Source organism: Trachemys scripta, chromosome 24 (genome assembly GCF_013100865.1).
Source record: "Trachemys scripta elegans isolate TJP31775 chromosome 24, CAS_Tse_1.0, whole genome shotgun sequence".
NCBI classification, from domain to species: Eukaryota; Metazoa; Chordata; order Testudines; family Emydidae; genus Trachemys; species Trachemys scripta.
The window spans coordinates 4562475-4581358 of NC_048321.1; the positions used below are offsets into that span (position 1 = coordinate 4562475).

General features: G+C 59.5%; 1 protein-coding gene across 2 annotated transcripts; it reads left to right on the forward strand.

The window, feature by feature from the left end:
- The first annotated feature begins 1131 nt into the window (after positions 1-1131).
- Positions 1132-18337, forward strand: IGSF8 (immunoglobulin superfamily member 8). Of its 2 annotated transcripts, none has more exons than XM_034756631.1 (7): positions 1132-1541; positions 9073-9447; positions 11470-11937; positions 12626-13039; positions 13517-13921; positions 14457-14605; positions 15954-18337. In XM_034756631.1, exons 1-6 carry the CDS (start codon positions 1475-1477, stop codon positions 14570-14572), a joined length of 1845 nt encoding a protein of 614 aa, XP_034612522.1. In that variant the 5' UTR covers positions 1132-1474; the 3' UTR covers positions 14573-14605; positions 15954-18337. The 2 variants fall into 2 exon arrangements, with proteins under 2 accessions (XP_034612522.1, XP_034612523.1); XM_034756632.1 differs by having other exon boundaries at positions 1132-1534; positions 9072-9447.
- Positions 18338-18884: the final 547 nt, after the last annotated feature.

Below are 18884 nucleotides of genomic sequence, written 5' to 3' on the forward strand. Positions count from 1 at the left end.
GCACCAGTCCTGGAACAGTGGCGTCCCAGACAGCAGGCAGGCAATGCTCCCCTCTCAGACATCTCAGCCCACACACCCATACCCGGTTCCCAGGGGGTAGCTCTGCTCAAGAACTGACTCCCCTTCAAGAGATTCCAGCAGGGTGCAATCTGCTTGCAACAGCTCCCCCAAAAAGTAACCACATGCCCCCCAAAGTGACAACAACGCAGCACTTCAACAAAGACTGACACTGCTCCCTCGAGACCAAACAGACCTTGTATGACTGGGTGCAACAGCGCCACCTGGTGACTCCTGCCCTAACAATAATGGTCCTTCACCTTCACGTGAACTGCTATAGCAGTTGTTCTCAAACTTTTGTACAGTACTGGTGACCCCTTTCACACAGCAAACCTCTAAAGTGCAACCCCCCTTATAAATTAAAAACACTTTTTTTATATATTTAACACCATTATAAATGCTGGATGCAAAGCGGGGTTTAGGGTGCAGGCTGACAGCTTGCGACCCCCCCCATGTAATAACCTTATGACCCCCTGAGGGGTCCTGACCCCCAGTTTGAGAACCCCCGTGCTATAGGAAAGTCTCACTCCACAGCCAGGTGATGGAATTAACGCTCCCAACAATCCCAGCTGCCTCCAGTCCTGCAAGGTAGGTCAGGGCCATCTGCATTACATGTAGGGGAAACTGAGGCACAGAGCAGGGACAGGAGTCACACAGGGTCACACAGCAAGTCAGTGACACAGCTGGGAACAGAACCCAGGAGTTCTGATCCACAGGCAGGATTCTGAGCTAATCACTAGGCCCCAGTCCCCTCCCTGAGCTAGGGATAGAACCCAGGAGTCCTGACTCCCTAGACCCCACTCGCAGAGTTTAAGGCATCTTATTTTACGAGGGGGTGGGGAAGTCTCCAGATTTCCTCTCCTCCCAGGGACCCTCTGTCCTGCAGAGGGCAGCTCCCCCACACCCTGCGGGCAGCACTGTGAAAAGGGCCAAGGATTCCTCAGCCAGCACCCAAAGGCAGCCACCTCTGGGGTGAAACAAGGCAGCTGTTTAGCAGCCAGGCAGTAATGCTCCACAGGGACCCCTTACCACCCAGCACTGACATGCAGCCACCTCTGGGGGGTGGGACACGTACAACAGCTGCACAGGGACGCGCAGCGCTAAATGTAACCCCCACCCCTCCCGCGGGGAGGCCGCATCGGAGACGCAGGAAATTGAGGGGGGGCTTTCCCGCCCCGACTGTAGCTCCGAGCCCAGGCGCGGGACGTGGCGGCGCACAGGCTGCGGCGGGGGATCGATCCGAGCCGCCCAGCGGCTGTTCCCAGCTCGGCGAGCCGCGCTGCGCGGCTGCAATCGGGCGGGGCCGAGGGAGGCCGAACGGACCCGAGCCGGCGCACGGGGCCGCGGGCTGCCTTGCCTCGCCTCGGGCGGCGCGACCCCGGCGAAGGCTCCTAGCCCCTGGCCGGCGCTCGCCACCATGGGAGCCATGAGGGAGCCGCTGCCCCGGGGCGCGCTGGGCTCCTTGCTGCTGCTGCTGCTGCTGGGTGAGTCGCCAGCGGAGGGGGCAGCGCCGGCCGGAGCGCACGGGCTGCGGGGGTTCCCGGGGCTCTGTGCGGGCTGCTGGGGGCATGGTGCGTGGGGAGCCCTGGCTGCTTGGTGTGTGTGTGTGTGGGGGGGCTCTGGGGTGTCTGCTGCTGAAGATGGGGCAGTCTCCTTGGCGGCTGGGGACGGGGGGTGCAGTGCGGCCGGGGGGAGCCCTGCCCCTTTGGTGGCTGGGGACGGGGGGTGCAGTGTGGCCGGGGGCAGCCCTGTCCCTTTGGTGGCTGGAGACGGGGGGTGCAGTCAGGCCGGGGGAGCCCTGCCCCTTGGGGACTGGGGGTACAGTCAGGCCGGGGGAGCCCTGCCCTCTTGGGGACTGGGGGTGCAGTGCGGCGGGGGGCTGCCCTGTGGGAGGCAGAAAGCCTGGCAATGGTAGGGGATGGAGGTTCACAGCCCTTGATTCTCCGGCCAAACCAAGGGAACAGGGCTCTATCTCGCCCTCCTTCCCCAGTCTCCCCACCCTCTGCCTTGCATCTGCCTAGAGACTGGAGCAGGGAGGCCACTCCTTCCTCCCACTTACCCCCCCCCCCCAACACCTATGCAATGTGTGTCCATGGGGCTTACCCCTGCAGCCCCCGCCTCACACGCCAGGGCTACCTCTGCCACCCAGAGCCCACCCCAGCATTGGGCAGGCCAAGGCAGTGGGGCCTGCCCCCCATTTACGGCACCACCTGCCTGTTAGCACAGAGGGCAGCTGGGTGTGTGTGTTTGGTGGGGGAGGGGGTTGTCTTTTCTGTCTTTCTCCATTTATTTAGTCTGATCCTTATTGGTTGTTGTTGCTCCCCTCTGATCCAATGGGGTTTGATCATTGGCTGGCTCCTGAGTTGGGGGCAGGGGGTGATGTAGTTGTTGTGCCACATGCTAAGAACAGGCTCTGGACCGTTCAAATGAGGCCCTGGCAAGATCAGGTCAGGCTCAGGAGGCGACTCCATCTGTCCTGCTCGGGGCTGTCTGGCCAGTCCCCAAGTTGTGAATATGGGCAGATCTGGGATTTGGGGAGGGGTGGGGGTTGGGGCAGGGCTCAGGAAGAGTCTCTGCCCCCAGGCCTGCACACCCCCCGGCTCCCCAGCCGTGACATCGTGGTCCCTGCGCCAGGCCCTAGCGCTTGCTGGTTGCACCGCATGGTCCGAGCTTTGCCCGCCCCCAAAGGAATTTCACTGGCGACACAGCGTAACTCTCCTGCAATTCCCCTGGGGAAGGGTGACTCACTCTGCGGGTCCAGCGACAAGCACAGCTAGAAGTTGTGGGCCTGATTTTTTCATTAACCTCCTGCACTGGGGACACTGGGCAGGGAGGGGCCACCTCCTTATATTCTAGTCCCTGGCCCGCCCTCAGGGTTGCTCTAATTCACACCATCGTTCCCCCTGGAGAGCTGAAAATAACTGCAGCACGGGGCGCTCTGGCCACTCCACTGATCCACCCCCCAGGCTGCTCCATCCCAGCTCCCAGACCCATCTCTTCCCTGCAGCACCCACCCTCTGCTCTGGTGACTGGGCAGAGGAATTAAACCTTGTGGGACTCGAGCTCTGGGGACAGCAGACACCCCAAGGAATTAGCTCAGCGTGCCAGCACTGCGCGAGTCCTATTCCCTTCCAGACTGCTAGAAGATAACAGCCTAGTACTGCTACCACTGGAGCCCTTTACCTCGAGAGATGGGACTCCGTGATGCTGAGTTTCCCAGTTTGCATCTTGATGACGACAAAGGAGAGGCGTTGTTACGCTAGGCATCATGAAGGAGCCCCCGCATGGCATTTCAGCCCCATGCCTTGGAGAAGAAGACAGGCGCTGTGGCATGGGATTGGGACCCAGGGCATCTGGGTTCAAGCCAGGGCTGCAAATTGAAGCTAGACAATTTGAGGGTGGAAATGAGGCATAGATTTTTAACAGTGACGGTAATTAAGCACTGGGCCAATTTACCCAAGGGCTGGGGTGGATTCTCCATCACCGGCAGTTTTTAAATCAAGATTTAAATCTGCCTTTCCCTAAACCCTTTGTCTGTGCAAACTGGGAGCGCTTCAGGGCAGGAACTGTGTCTTGTTCTGTCTGTGCAGTGCTTGGGGCACTGTCCTTCAGCGTCTGGCAAAGTGGGGCCCTGATCTCGGCGGAGGTGTCTAGGCACTTCTGTAATACAAACAAACAATAATAATCCCAATTCTAGCTATATCAAACCGTGTCCTCCACCCCGCCCCCCCACGCACAAAAAAGCCGCACTCAAACTTTAATATATTATTTTGAAAGCCCAGCACTTGCCAAGCAGCAGAAAAGCAAATGCACTGATAAATATTAGATTGAGAGCCTGGCGTTCTCCTTGTGTTTCACAGCCCCCGCCCCCAGTTGACACAGGCACCCCCAAGCTCAGCTGTCTTCCCCCCTGTCTGTTTCACAGCACGCCTGGTCAGTTTCATAGTGGGGGAGGGGGAGCGGAGCCCAGAAATTCCAGAGGAGCTCCCAGAGATTGAAACTTTTCAGACCTTCCAGCCTGAGTTTCCAAAGGGGTGCGGGGAGAGAATCTGCTCCTGATCTTTTTTCCCCATGCTGAATTTAAATCCTCCCAACCAGGAAACGCTACTTAGAAACCAAAGCCAGGGTGAGTCACTTTCCTCACCACAAAATATTCACTCCCTGATTCAAAAAACCTTGAATGTGTCAAACTGCAGCCACCGAATCTTTTCCACTGCAGCTCCCTATTTGCTGAGCCACCACACAGGGACCTCTCGCTTCTCCTGTGGTGCTCGCCCTCTCTGTCAGCTCTTCGGAGCAGGGCTGGTGAGTTTCAGCAGCGCCAGCTCTAAGGCCCCTCAGCACTGGTGGTCTGTGTGCCCTGCTGCCTGTGGTAAACAAACAGGAGTCCGTCTGTCCCGGATGGTTAATTAGCTCCTCTGTAGAATCATAGAATATCAGGGTTGGAAGGGACCTCAGGAGGTCATCTAGTCCACCCCCCTGCTCAAAGCAGGGCCAATCCCCAGACAGATTTTTGCCCCCGATCCCTAAATGGCCCCCTCAAGGATTGAGCTCACAACCCTGGGTTTAGCAGGCCAATTCTCAAGCCAGTGAGCTATTTCCTAGGGTTACCATACGTCCAGATTTTCCCGGACATGTCCGGCTTTTTGGGCTCCAAATCCCCGTCCAGGGGGAAATCCCGAAAAGCTGGACATGTTCGGGAAAATCGGGATATGCGGGGCCGGCGGGGCCGGGGGGTGCTGAGCGGCCGGGGGTGCTCGGCCGGGAGCCGGGCCGGGGACCGGCAGTGCTGGGCGGGCCGGGGGTGCTCGGCCAGGGGCCGGGCCTGGGGACGGCACCCCAGGGCCCAAGCTGACCCAGGCTGGAGACGCCAGGGGGGCCAGACTGGGCCGCGCCTCCTCCCCCCACACCCCCCTTACCTGCTTCAGGCTTCCCACGAATCAAATGTTCTTGGGAAGCAGGGGAGGGGGCGGAGTTGGGGCGGGGACTTTGGAGAAGGGGCGGGGGCGGGGCCCTGTGGAGTGTCCTCCTTTTGGAGGCTCAAAATATGGTAACCCTAGCTATCCCTCCCAGCAGTGGGGAGCGGCAGCTGGGCAAATTCAGGCTGGAAATAAGGGGCACATTTTTAACAGGGAGGGGAATTACCTAGTGGATCGGCTGCAGAGCCATGTGGGGCGTCTGTCTGTAAGATCCACTCTGGCTCATGCAGACGTTATGGGGCTGGCTGCAGGTAATTGATCATCTCTGGCCTGGATAGCGCAGGAGCGCGATGGTCCCTTGACATCTGTGATCCAGCACTGAGGCCTGTATACTTAGGGCCAGACTTGCAGGAGAGCGCCATTCAGGCACCGAAACGGCCACCGTCTAACTAAATCCCAGCCAGTCAATGGCTAGATCGGGTTAGCTGGCTCCTGGCGACTTGCCGACACAAGCGAAACTGCTAGAAGCCGGGCTGAAATCGAGGTACGAGCGGCTGTGCCGGACTTAATGAAATCGGTGCCGAGCGTTCAGGGAAATCAGCGAGAAACGTGACCCGTTTTGAGACCCAGGCCCTGTTGTGTTTTGTCTGAGCGGCCTGGATCTCAACCAGCTCCTGGGTGGCCTGACCCAGATGTGATGTTATTAGCATGCATGGCCCGGATGTGCAGCGCGTGCGTGTGTCTGGCTCGCTTGCCTTGCACGGTGCAAATGCAAGAGAAGGAGCCTTTTGTGCGTCCTGCCTGTTCCAATCACTGCTGGCGCTGCATCCCCCCCATTGTCCCCTCGGCATCCCAGAGCCGTCGCGCGCCAAGTCCGATTGTCCCTGTGGAGGATGAGGCAATAGACGTGGGGCTGCGCTGTGGAGAAGGCTGGCATGTCAGGCTGGTGCTAGCTGCCCTCGGGCTCTGGGCGGGGAAACGCTCGGGGACGGGAGCAAAGGTCCTTGGGTTGGGCCGCAGCTGCAAAGCAGAGCCTGTGGGGGCTGGTTTGCCTCGCTCCCCAGCCTGTTTGATCAGGGAATCTGCTGGGGATTAGGCCCCTTTTCTGGCTAGTGATTTGTTCTGTGCTGAAATGGCTTTTCTTAGCTCTTCCCGAGGAGCTGCTAGATAGCCGAGGCTGTAGCAGTGTGAGCTAGAGGCCGGAGCCCTGGATTGGGACTTGGGGTCTGTTCCTGGTTGTGCCACTGGCCTTGGGCACGTCATTTCCCCTGCTTGGTGCCTCGGTTTCCCCTCCTGTGTCCTGTGAGCTCTCTAGGGCAGGGACTGTCTCTCCCTGTGTGTCCGTGCAGCTGTCTGTTTGCGGGGAGAGTGAGGGAAGCTCTCGCCCTGAACTCCCCCAGGGCTGGAATCGCAGCGGCTCCCCCGTCTGTCCTGGAAGTCAGTTGATGCCCGTGTGATTCCCCTGGCTGCTGGCCAAGGGAGTGTTGGCGTCTCTCCTCCAGCGCGAGGGGTTTAGCCCTTGGGGGCTGGCGCACCAGCGGGGCAGGAAGCAAATGTGTAGCCAGTCACTGTTCTGGCTTCTGGAAGCGAATTTACTGCTCACGAGGGAACGGCTGAGCTGGGCAAAGCCTCTTCCCCCCCCCCCCCACAGCTCCGCCAGTGCCTGTCAGTCCCTACTTGTAGCTCCCTCCTGCTGTCCCTGCACTGGGCACCCCCTCTGCCCCCATCCACAGCTCTGACAATGCCCCTCAATACCAGCCCATGCCCCCTACTATCCCACCAGAGCTCCCCTCGCCCCTCAATTCCAACCCACAGAACCCCCCCTTGCCATCCCAACCCAGGGCTCCCCCTGCTCCTCAATTCCAGCCCATGTCCCCCCACTATCCCAGCCCAGGGCTCCCCCACTCCTCAATTCCAACCCACAGGGCCCCCTCCCCATGCACTATCCCAGCACAAGGCTCCCATCTCATCCCTCAATTCTGACTCACAGCCCCACTACCTCAGCCCAGGGCTCCCACTTTCCCTGCCCCTCAGTTCCAGCCTACACGTCCCCTGCCCCACCCGCAGCTATCCCAGCCCCGGGCAGATGCTGCTGAATCATGTGGCTTTGTGATGTAGACGAACTTTCACCAGGAATTTTGTCTGAGATTCCCACACTCGTGCCATTTGTGATTGAAAGCAAGGACTGGACCCAGGGCTGGCGGGGCTCCTCGCTTGTGCCTTGACCCAGTTCCTGGCAGGAAGGGGTCGGGCCCAGTGTCTGGAATCCCGGGCAGCGCCATGGCTTGTGCTCCCGGCAGCTGTGGACTGGGAGTGGCCATGGGGCAGAGGGCTGTGTGGAGAAGAAAGCAGCTGGTGAGCTGAGACTGACCCCAATGCCAGGCTCCAAACCAACCTCCCCCCCATCTCTGTGGAGCTCCAGCAGCCCTGAGACCCACGAGGGAGAACTCCCTGGTGTTCTATTTGGCCCCCTCGCAGGCCTGGGGAGTCAGCAGAGTTACGTAGCCCTACAGGCTTTCTGGGGAAGCTGCTGTAAGTTAGAGCTGCCTTGGGGCTGCTCTGGCTTACGCCGGGGGGCTGTTTCGGCTCCTGCAGTAGCAGTGCAACCTGCTTCCCCCCCCCCCCCCCGCCTGGTGCTGGATCGCTTGGGGGATGCAGCCTGGAATCTGGCCCCATCTGAAACCGCTTTGCAGATGAAAGCAACGCAGCAAAAGTGACACTTCTGCGATGGCCGGTGGAGCGGGGGCTTGGCTGCCTGCACCTGCGGGGCTGACCAGAGAAGAGGAAGGCTGCAGACGCAGAGAGACAGGCTGTGCTGCGGTGGCTGCAGAAGAGGAAGGTGGTCGATGCTGGGGGAGCAGAGGGGGAAGTGTGCAGCTGGCTCTGGGGAGGTGTTGGGTCCTGAGATGTGCTGAGAGGATGTGGGGGATGCGGTTGTGCTGGACACGCTAGGAGGCAGGTTGTGGAATCCAATGGGTGCAGGGGGGCTGGGACTGGGGGAGTGCTGAGGATTTCCCTGCTATGGGGCTGAATGACAGGGGAGGGGGATAAATCATCACTTGCCCCTCGGTGTCTGTAAACCAAACCTGAGGCAGCCTCCTCTTGTGGTTAGAGCACAGATCCAGAAGCCGGACTCCTGGGTTCCTTTCCTAGCCACTCGATGTGTGACCGGGGGCCAGCCCCTTCCCCCTCCCTGTGTAGCTCCTCAGGGTCGGGGCTGTGAAGAGATCTGGGATCCAGGGCTGGAAAGATCAAGGGATTCGATGGATGCTGTCTGTCCTCAAGTCCCATCTGGGGCCCATGTCCCAGGGCCTCCTCCCCTTAAGCCACTCCAGTTCCCTTCCCTCCCCTGCCAGCTGGCCCGATCTCTGCCCCAGGAGCCATGGCACCTAGGGCCAGGCTGGAGGGAGCCACTTTTCAGTGGGAGTTCATATACCCTCCCATGCCAGCCTGCATCATTGCCAGGGCCTCCCGCACCACGGCCCTGGCCTCCGCTGCTGGAGCTGAAGGAGTGATGCTGCTGGCAGCAGTAGACTGTTGTCCTGTTGTGGAGCAGCCACTAGAGGGAGACAAGCAGCATGTTGCTGGTGGGGGGGGCTGAGAACAACTGACTGTCGGGGAGATGGGTGCTCTGGACTTGCTTGGGTGGGGGATGGGTCCAAGGGATGTTCCTGGGGGATGGGATCTTGGGAGCGTGGAGGATGGGGCCCCTTGTTTGGGGGATGTTCACTGTAGAGGGGGATGGGGCTTCTAGAGGTAGTATTCGGCAAGCTGTGGCATGGGACCCCCAGGGGATGCATAGGGGGCCTGAGAAGGGGGGGCAGTATGGGGGGGCCAGGATAATGGAGTGAAAGGGGGCAGGGTGATGGGGTTCTGGTGGTCCTTGGCAGGGGTTGGGGCCCCTAGAGGCAACCCCAGGAAATGTATTGGGGGGGGGGATTTTCCTGGGAAGAGGAGTGTACTGTGGGGACACAGACCCCTGGGGGCAAAGAGATGGGGGATGGGAGCCCCTGGGCCCCACTGGGCTGAGGGATGAGACGGGCTGTGCTCTGTAGTTCCCTCGGTCACTAACCCACCCCTCCCCCGTTCTCTGCAGGACTGTGTGGGGCGCGGGAGGTGCACCTGCCCCCAGGGCCCCTGTTCCGCGTGGAGGGAACGGCCATCTCCATCCCCTGCAGCGTCTCGGAGTATGAGGGCCCCACGCTACAGCACTTTGAGTGGTTCCTGTACCGCCCGACGGCACCCGAGATCTCCATCGGCATGATCAGCACCAGGGACCCCAGCTTCCCCTACGCCGTCTTCGGCCCCCGCGTGCAGAACGGGGAGGTGTCAGTGCAGCGGCTGCGTGGTGATGCCGTCGAGTTACGCATCGCCCGGCTGCGGGCCGAGGACGCTGGTGTCTACGAGTGCTACACGCCCACTACCGACTCCATGTACCACGGCAACTACAGCAGCAAGGTGGTGCTGAAAGGTACCTGGGTACTGTGCAGCTCGGGGGACCCCATGCACACCGCCTGGCTCCCAGTTACCCCATTCCAGCTCTGGGGACAAGACAGGGAGGGTGGCTGTAAACCCCCCCTTACAGCCAGCCCCCCTTTTCGCCCACCCACCCCAGTGCCAAGATGAATCACTAAAATAAAGATCCCAATTCTCCACTGCCACCCAGACCCATGTGTGTCACTTGCACCAGTGGCGAGGGCCGGCCTGCTGGTCACGTGGTGTCTCATACCAAATTTGTGCTGGTGCAAATGAGGCACGAGAAGGTGGGTGGCTGCGGAGCCTCGGCCTGTTATAGTGACTGACCCTGTACCATGGTAGCACCCAAGGGCCAGGCCTAGGGCAGAGCCCCATTGCGCTAGGCGCTGTACAAACGCTCCCTGCCCTCAGTCTGTTGCTTCAGGGAGGATTCTATTTTATGCACTCCCCATAGTCTGGGTCATACCAAGTCCTGCCCACTGTATAAATTACAGCAGCTTTGAGGTTGCTCTAACTTACACTCTGCTACCCAGGGCCCCAGGTGCGCCCTGGACAGTCCCCTGATCTGCCCCCTATGCTAGGACTGGTATCAGCCTGGGGCGGTGGGGGCTGACCTGGTGCTGAAGCCTCTGGCTAGGGTAACGAGCAGCCCTGTTGTCTAGTGTCCGGTGCTCAGGCACTCCGTACCTGGCTGCACCTAGAACAATGAGTCTGCACAGACCCTCGCCAGATGACAGTGCTGATTGCCCCACACAGCCCAGCTTGTGCCGCTGGCCCCATGTAAATGGGGAGTGAGACTCAGACATACATGGGCCTGGTTCTCAGCCACATTGCGGCTCCTCCGTGCTACCCTGGCAGGGTACCGGGGCCTTAGGGTGGGTGGGAGCAGCCCTCCGTAGAAATCTCCTGCGTGGCAGCTTCCCTGGCCGATGTGGAGTTGCTGGAGAGGCTTGGGGCTCTTTCCTTTCCTGTAAGGGAGCGACTCGTGGGACTCCCCTGCGCCCGCAGGCCAGGAAACGCAGCATGGGCGGCTGAGATAACATCGCCCCTCTGGAGCTTGTCCTTCAGAAAGGGGAACCGGGACGGAGCGTGGGGAACCCCGCAGTTCCTCATACCCTGAGCCTGGCCAGGAGCCAGCGGCACCTTGGGATGTTCCCACTTGGCTGGGCTCTTTGGATTAGCCCACTGGGGTCTGCCCAGGGAGCTGCTGAGTGGGAGGGGCTGGGAGATATGCTGCAGCCTTCGCAGAGCAGAACGGGGGATTATTTTTGTGGGGTGAGAGGAGTGTGGGTTGGGGTGTCTCTGGGGCACAGGAGATCCAGGCATGTCCAGCTGACCAGCCGCTCCCCCGCCCCCCACCTATACCTCTCGTTCTCCCTGCCTGGCATGGGTGGGGTGCGCAATAGGGTCTTTCACCTCAGAGAGGCCCAGGGCTCTGGCTCTATCCGCCCTGGCTTGGCAGCTGCCCTGGGGAGCTGAGTGCTCAGGCCCTAACAGGATCAAGCCCCTTGTGGCTACAACCCAGGGGTCTGCCCAGTGGCGCCCCCTGGGGGGTGAGAGTGGAGTTCGGGCTCCGTGGCCCATTGGGACCTCAGTGCCCTGCAGAGACTGGAGCAGGGGCTAGTGACTGAGCAGCTGGGACTCCCTGTCTGGTGTTGGGGTAGCGCCCACCCCCTGTTTCCACCAGCAGGGGGCGCTGAGGAACCAAAGGGACCAGCTGTTGCTTCAGGGTGTCCTTAGGGCTGCGGGGTTTTCTCTCCCGTCAGTCTGTGGCCTACAGGCATTTATGGCCCCGGGGCAGCATCCAAGGGGATTAAAGCTATGGGGGATGGGGGGGAGATATCTGACATCAAAGGTAAAGAGCCGTTAGAGCAGGGGAGGACACACGCACACACCTTCCCCTAGTGGTGGAGCAGAGGGGTCGTCCCTGGGTATCTTGATTCCCTAGCTCCAGTGACCAGCAGGACAAGGCCTGGCCAGACCCTGCTCACATCTCTCTCTCTCTCCACCCCTGCAGTGATCCCTGACATGCTCGGGGTCTTGGCCCCCACACCCAGGCCCCTTCTGCGAGGCCGCATGGCTGGCACCTCCCCGCTGCAGCTCAGCTTGTCGGAGGGCCAGGAGCTGCAGTTGAGCTGCATGGCCCAGAGCCAGACGCAGCAGCACACCCATCTCTCTGTCTCCTTCGGGGTGTCGGCTCCCGATGCCCCCGTGGGGCGCCAGACGCTGCAGGAGGTGGTCGGGGTGCGGCGTGACTTCGCCGTGGAAGCTGGCGGACACTTTGCCGAGCGGTACCGGGCTGGGGAGCTCTCTGTGGCCAAGGCAGGCAGCGAGCAGTACAAGCTGGCCATCGGGCGGGTGCGCCCGGGAGACGCGGGCACCTACCACTGCACAGTAGGCGAATGGATCCAGGACCCCGACGGCAGCTGGCAGCTGATCGCCGAGAAGCGGGCAGCGCTGGCCCAGGTGACTGTCCAGTCCATCGGTGAGTCCCGGCCTGCTCCGCCCCCAAGCCGCATCCTGTGTCGGTGCTCGCTGGGCTGGGCTTCCATGAGGAGGAGGGTGGTATGGGGCAGCAGGGCATTCGCTGATGCTGTCAGGCAGGGGGGATCGGTCACCGGCCCTGTGGGAACTGCTAGCCCTGTGCCTGTCGGGATCCTGCCTCTTGGTCCGTCCCCACCAGCAGGGACCGCATTGCCAGTTGTCTCCCGTCTCGTCAGTCATTCCCTCCAGTGCAAAGTGAGCGCAATCAGAGCAGTTGTGTTTGCACGGTCATCGTGCAAGTGACCAAGTGGGGCCAGGTGGCAGGGAATTGGACCCTGGGCCTTGAGGGAGCTGGATTCTGTGGTTCCCCTGGCTGGCTTCACAGGCTGACGTTTGTGTGAGGGGCTCAGCAGTTTGGCAGGGAAATATTGTGCCCCACCCCACACACACCCTTCCCCGGGCAGCTTCAAGTGAATGCAGAATTCTCCTTCACCCCCTGCCCCTACCTGCTGTGCAGCATTGCTGTGTGGCTGTTAAACAGCAGCCATGCTCCACCCCAGAGGTGGCTACACGTCAGTGCTGGGTGAAATGATCTCTGGGCATGGGGTCCTTTGAGGCGGGGCAGGGCAGTGCCGACGGGGCAGTGTGGATGCTCTCACTCCCCCACTCTCTCTTTGGTTCCTTTTCAGCGAGCCAGCTGGCAGTGTCGGCCAGCCCGCCCGAGGTCCGGCTCAGCGCTGGAGACGCCCTGGAGCTTCTTTGCAATCTGTCAGGCCCTGCGGCCCCTGCACCCCACGTGGTGTATGCCGTGAGCTGGGAGGTGGGCGAGGGGGACGGGCTGCTGGTGGCACAGCTGGACACGGATGGAGTGGCCGTCGTCGGGGAGAGCTATGCCAACAGCCAGGTGGGCCGGCGCCAAGTCTCGCTGCAGAAGCTGACGCCTGCCCCAGGCTCCTACCGGCTGCGGATCGAGTCGGCCCAGCCAGGGGACGCGGGCACCTACCGCTGCGTGGCCCGGGCCTACGTGCACTTCCCTGATGCCCAGCTGCGGGAGGTGGCCAGCAGCCGGTCACAGGGGCTGAAGGTGCACATGAAATCAGAAGGTACAAGAGTTGGACTGGGTGGGGGGGCTGGTGTGCATTTGGGGGGCCCCCTTTGCACCCCTACTCCTGCCGTCTGCCCTGTGCCCCCGGCCGTGCTGTTTCCTATTGCTCCAACAGGGTGTGATTGGCCTGGGTGTGAGCACCCCACAGCCAGCATTCCTGCCCTGCTCCCTACAGTGCCCCCTGCTGGGGGAGGCCGGGGCTGGAGTATCTAGGAGCTCCCCCATGGCTAGTTCTCCTGCCCTGCTCCCTACAGCGCCCCCTTCTGGGGGATGCCTTAAGGGCAACTTTGTGTTTTTTAGCTGTTTCCTCCTCTCTGCATTTCCATGTGTGGCCCCAGCCCCTTGGCCTCTGACAGCATCAGGGTTCAGCCAGTGGGGGGTGTTCGGACCCTGCTGGGCCTGGGGGCTCAGTGTCTGGGCCCTGGGCCGTAGCTCCAGTGCACTAACTCCTGCTGCCCTTGTCTCTCCCCTGCAGCCGTGGTGGTGGAGGCCTACGCGTGGCTGCCCGTCCCCGCCACCTACCGCGGGGACACGGCCGAGCTGCTGTGCAACATCTCGGTGGAGTCGACCCAGGCCGTCCACATGGCCGTCAGCTGGTGGGTGGAGGTGACGTTGGGGGAGGAGGAGCCCCAGGGCCGGATGGTGGCGTCTTTGAGCCGCGAGGGTGTGGCCGAGCTGGGCCGGCGGGCGTCAGGCGGGGACATGAGTCTGGACAAGGTGGGGCCGCAGTGCCACCGGCTGCGGCTCCATGGGGTGGAGCCGTCCGACGAAGGGAGGTACCACTGCGCCGTCACCTCCTGGGTGCGCTACCCCGACCGCAGCTGGTACAATGCCGGGGCCGTGAAGTCCAACTCCGTCGCCGTGTATCCCTATGCCCGGGGTGAGTTCTGCGTGCACCGCCCTCCCCCCAGGTGTATCCCTACGCCCTGGGTTAGTGCCACTGTGACACACACACCCCCCCACACACACCCCCTACACCCTGGGTGAGTTCTGCATGCACTGGCTCCCCCCCGCCCTCCTTCCGTTTATCCCTACGCATGGGTGAGTGCCGCTTGGCACTGCCCGTTCCCAGCCCTGGGTGAGTGCTGCTGTCCCGTCCCCCCCCGTAGTCCTGCGTGAGCATTGGTGCATGCCCCTCTCCCTCTCTCCACCCTCCCCCGCCCGGGGTATCCTTGCTGAGTGCTGCCCCACAGTGCGCCATGGGTCTGTCTGGCCTGCAATCAGCTCTGTGACAGCAGAAGCTGCTGTGGGGCTGGGAGGTGGCTCTGGGCAGGATGGGGCTGGCTCTGTGCCCCCTGCTGGAGGGCGGCCTAGCTAATCCCCCTCCTGCCACCCGGCTTCTCTGCCAGCTCTCCCGGCTGCTTAACGTCCCCTCCAGCGCCAGGTCTGACAGGCCTCTCTGCTCTCCCCTCCAGCCATGGACACCCTGTTCATCCCCCTCATTGTGGGCATTGCCAGCGCCCTCTTCACGGGCATCGCCATCCTCGCCACCATCACCTGCTGCTTTATGAGGCGGCTCCGCAAGAGGTGAAGCGCACGGGAGACCGGCCCCAGGGCGCTGCAGGTGAGTCAGCCTCTGTGCAAGGGACGTGGGTGGGGGAGGGAACTGCTTTATGCCCCTTCACCCGCCCTCTCCTGCTGGGGGTGCCATAGAGCAAATCCAGGCTCCTCTCCCCCAGGGGCTTTGCTGTGTGCCCAGGTTTTTCTTGGGCAGCAGGTTTACTTCCTCCTGGGGCTGGGAGAACTGGCACTGCCAATATGGATGCGACTCTGTGCGCCCTCTGAAGGGACCGGGGTAGAGAGGATCCGATGGGAAATGCTGCATCCATGATCCTTCTTGGGGCAGCTCTGCTCTATATTGGTGGGGGTTCTTTGATCCCCGACACACAGCAAGACCCCCTGCTCCCCCCCCCCCCCGCTTGGCTCAAGGGGGCCTGGCTTGGGTGTGAAGCCCCGGGGGGGCTCCAACCCAGGCCCCCTTGAGCCAAGCTTTCGGGGGGGGGGGGAGGGTGAATCAAAAGCAAATAAATGATTTGCATCAAGTGCTGCCCCTGGGCCTGTTGTGTTAGTTTCAGATCACACCACAGGCAATGTTGGAGAAATCGGAGACTAAACAGATTTAGTCTGCGTGTGGACAGGAAGGTGGGTCTGAGTGTCAAAAGCTGGCCCTTAAATTTGTGCGTGTCTGCTGCCCTCTACTGGATGGATTCAGATCTACTCCATTGTGTGTCATAAGCCCCGTACTGCAAACAGCTAATGGAGATTCTCCTTTAGCTTCAGTGGCAGGGTTCTGGGTTCTAACTAGACCTGTTTAGAAATTTTCTCTCAAAATGTCTTTTTGACAGAAAATGTAGTTGCCACAAAACCAAATGTTTCTATGGAAAAACTTTGAATTTCCTGAAACTTTTGGGGTTTTTTTTCCCAGTCATATAAATCTCAACAAAATACTTTGTTTGCAATCCAGTTCCACCTGAATGGAAACATCTTGGTTTGTTGAACTGAACCAAAATGTTTTCTTCTTTCTTCCAAATCAGTTCAACGTTAAAGTGCATCGTCCCGTGTTGCCTCATGGGAGTTGTAGTTCAGCCACAGAGTTCGCCCAGAGGGAAGAATGGGGGTGTGAGGCACCTGAACTACAACTCCCATGAGGCACTGCGGTGGTATAGGAAGATGCTGTTGACTATTGAAGTGATCTGAAACGCAACATTTTGCCATTTCTTTGAACTTCTGTGAAAAACTTCAATATTTTGACCTCTTGATTCAGGACCAAACACAGTTGAACTATGAGTATTTCCCAGGGGACGAAATCTTTTTCCCTGCGCAGGTCTCAGTCTAACCCAACTGGCCACGGTTCTTTGGGGTTTCATTGTCCAGCTGCCCCCTGATCCCACCCTCTCTCTCTCTCTTTGCAGGTGCCTGCTCCATCTCGCTCTCCTGCCAGCCTTCACTCAAGTCACTGGGCTCCCTTTTTCCCCCCCACTTGTGACTTTTGACCTCTCACCTCCATGGACCGGCTTGGGCAGCATTTCAGCTCCTCGGACTGCACACTGGCTTCCTCCTTCATTTGAGTCATTCCATTTTTTTTTTTTCTAAACTCAACCCAGATCCAGGCAAGCCCCTGGTGGGAGATGGGAGAGACCCTGGGTCCTGCATCAGGGCCAAACGTTGCCAAGAAGTCGATGTGTCCGTCTGAGACATCCAGGCTGGAGAGGTCCCTCTCCGGAGGACATGAGGGACAGTGGCACTGCCTCATCTGCTCCTGGACTCGCTGCTTCCCTGATCCTTCCCTACCCTGTCTCTGTGCCCCAGGGTGGGAGCTGCTTTTCCCTCTGCTGCCAGCATCTCTACATCCTCCACCCCCTCTGTCTGTAACCTGTTCTCTCCTCCCCTCTCTCATGTGTTTGGCTCGGTGAGGGCTGTCCTGTGGATCTAGACATGCATGGACTCTGCCCCTGCAGTGTGTGCAGAGAAAGGGTGTATCATTCCCTAGGGGAGGGGCCCAGTGGCTCTGCTCTGGAGAATCTGAGACTTGATCTACGGGAGATCTCAGAGTCAGTAACGTGCTTGTAGCTGATAACGTGGACAACAGCCTGCTACCGCTGCCAGCTGAGGGAATTCCTCCTCTAGCCGGAGCAGTAGAGCCTTGTGCTTTAGAGCTGAAGGTCCTGGGTGCAAACCCTGCTGATGACCCATGCTGGGGTCATGATTGGGTGACCTCGGGTGACCTGAGAGAGGGGAGGGGTCTGCTTTTGTGTAAGAAAAGAAAGGGACTCTAATGCCAAAGGATGGGGGCTCAGGCTTTCCTTGGTGCCCCCCCCTCTCCCTTTGGGGTTTTAATTGCACCCCAGCTCTGCCTTCAGGAACAGCCGAGTACTCTACCAGTGGCTGGGCCTGCCCCCAGAGCGGTCCCTTTGCAGCCAACGGGCCGGATCCTGCCATATCCCTCGTGCTCACTGCACCTGTGCTCTCAGGCTGATCTGATGGCATTTTACACTGATTGTGAGAAATCCTGGCCCCCCTGAAGTCAATGGAAAACCCCCCATGATCTGCAGTGGGGCCCGGATTCCAGCTGTGGTGTAAACAACGGCAGAATCCGACTCGGGTGTTTCTGTTAAAGGGACACACGTAGCGATGGCCACGGAGTTCGGGTTTGTTAAATAGATCCTAAAACCGGATATCGGTGGAGATGGGCTAAAACAATTGGTGGCAGGTTTTTAATGAAACCTTCCCCCAGGTCCCTGCACGAGGGAAAGTGCCGAAGCTAGCAAGAGACGTGCCAAACAAAGGCGCTGGGCGGCGGGTGAGAACCGCTGCCCGGCTGCTGGCGTTGCTTGTCCTTTAGTCTGCCGGGTGCTGGGGATTCGCCTAGAACGCCGGGCTTAGAAAAAGAGCAGTTGGTTTTGATGATGTGGTTTTATGTAACAGGCACACGACAGCCAGGCTTTTCCAAAGCTGCCTGGAATGTCGCTGTTCAAACCAGGGCAATCGGCCATGCACGCTCCTGACACGGTTTAGAAAAACCTCTGCCCACGTAATGGTCATTCGTGTGACCGGTCTTGGCACAATGGGGGGTTCCCCCACATTACGAGCACAGAATAGCATGGGTTGGGGAAATAACATGTTTAGACAGATAAGCACTATATAGCGACAGCCACTGTACATAGGTGTATAAATTATTAGTCTCTTTTTAGAGATATAGGATCAGATCCTTATCTGGTGTAATTCAACATAGCTCCTTCAAAGGGACCCCACTTGGCAGGATCGAATCCTTGCTGTAACGGGCCGAGCTGCCTGGCCCTGGTGCAGCAAAGCCCTTAAGCATCTTCTTAACTCGAAATCGGCCACTTGTTCCATTGAAGTAAATGGGAGTGCTCCTGTGATTACAGTTAAGCACGCGTTTTGCTGAATGAGGGTCTCTAACCCCAGCAGAGGGTCTGATCCTCTCTACACACATCACTAGACTGAGATCTAGATCTATTTAGTAATGACGGTGTGGTGTAAAATCCCTAGAGATCATCCCAAACCTTTAGAACTGTGTTATGTTGCAGATTAGAGAGGGGATCTGTTTTCCGAAGCTCAGGGTCGATGTGGAATGTTTCCAGAAAGTCTGTTTTTAAACATTTCCTTTTTGGCGCTCTTGCTAAATTGGGTAGTAACCCAGCCTGGGGACAAACTTTGGTGGTGCTGGGTGGTGCGGGAGGGGTTAATGCCTGATTTTTTTTTTTTATTTTTTTTCCCCAGCTCTGGAGAGCACGGTTCACATTTGGTTTAAGTCACAAAGCCGCGCACAATTCAGCTTGCCAGGGGAGTGGAACAGGGGAGGGGTTAACGGGTCGGGGTTCATGTTTGCAAACCCCACAGCCATGCTAGGCCTCTTGCCTTCAGGTTTAGTTACTGATGATTCCTGCAGACCCCAAGTCTCTCCGGTGGATCTAATCCGTTGCCATGGAAATCCTGGCTCATGTTGGGAGCAGGGCAAGGGGGTGGGGGGATTGGACTCATTTTTCATTAATGTGATGTCATAAGGAGGTTCCCACCCTAGTAAAGAGAATTTCCTTCTATTGTTCTCCAGGGCCTGCCTATAACTCCACAGCACTGCACAATGGCCTTCTGGGCACAGGGCTGGACTAGATGGGGCAGTGGGGGGAACCCCCTGTGGGGAAGCCAGGGCCCCCCTGGTGGGGTTGCCAATTGTCTAATCACACAAACCCAAACACCATTGCCCCGCCTCTTCTCTGAGGCCCCACCCCGTTCACTCCATCCTCCCTCCCTCTGTCACTCGCTTTCACTAGGCTAGGGCACGGACTTGGGATGCAGGCTCTGGGAGGGAGTGTGAGAGGGGG

Coding starts and splice junctions, on each gene's coding strand:
- IGSF8 (XM_034756631.1), top strand. CDS start 1,475: ATGGGAGCCATGAGGGAGCCGCTGCCCCGGGGCGCGCTGGGCTCCTTG. Junction 1,542..9,072: donor GCTGCTGCTGCTGCTGCTGG/GTGAGTCGCCAG, acceptor CGTTCTCTGCAG/GACTGTGTGGGGCGCGGGAG. Junction 13,922..14,456: donor CGTGTATCCCTATGCCCGGG/GTGAGTTCTGCG, acceptor TCTCCCCTCCAG/CCATGGACACCCTGTTCATC.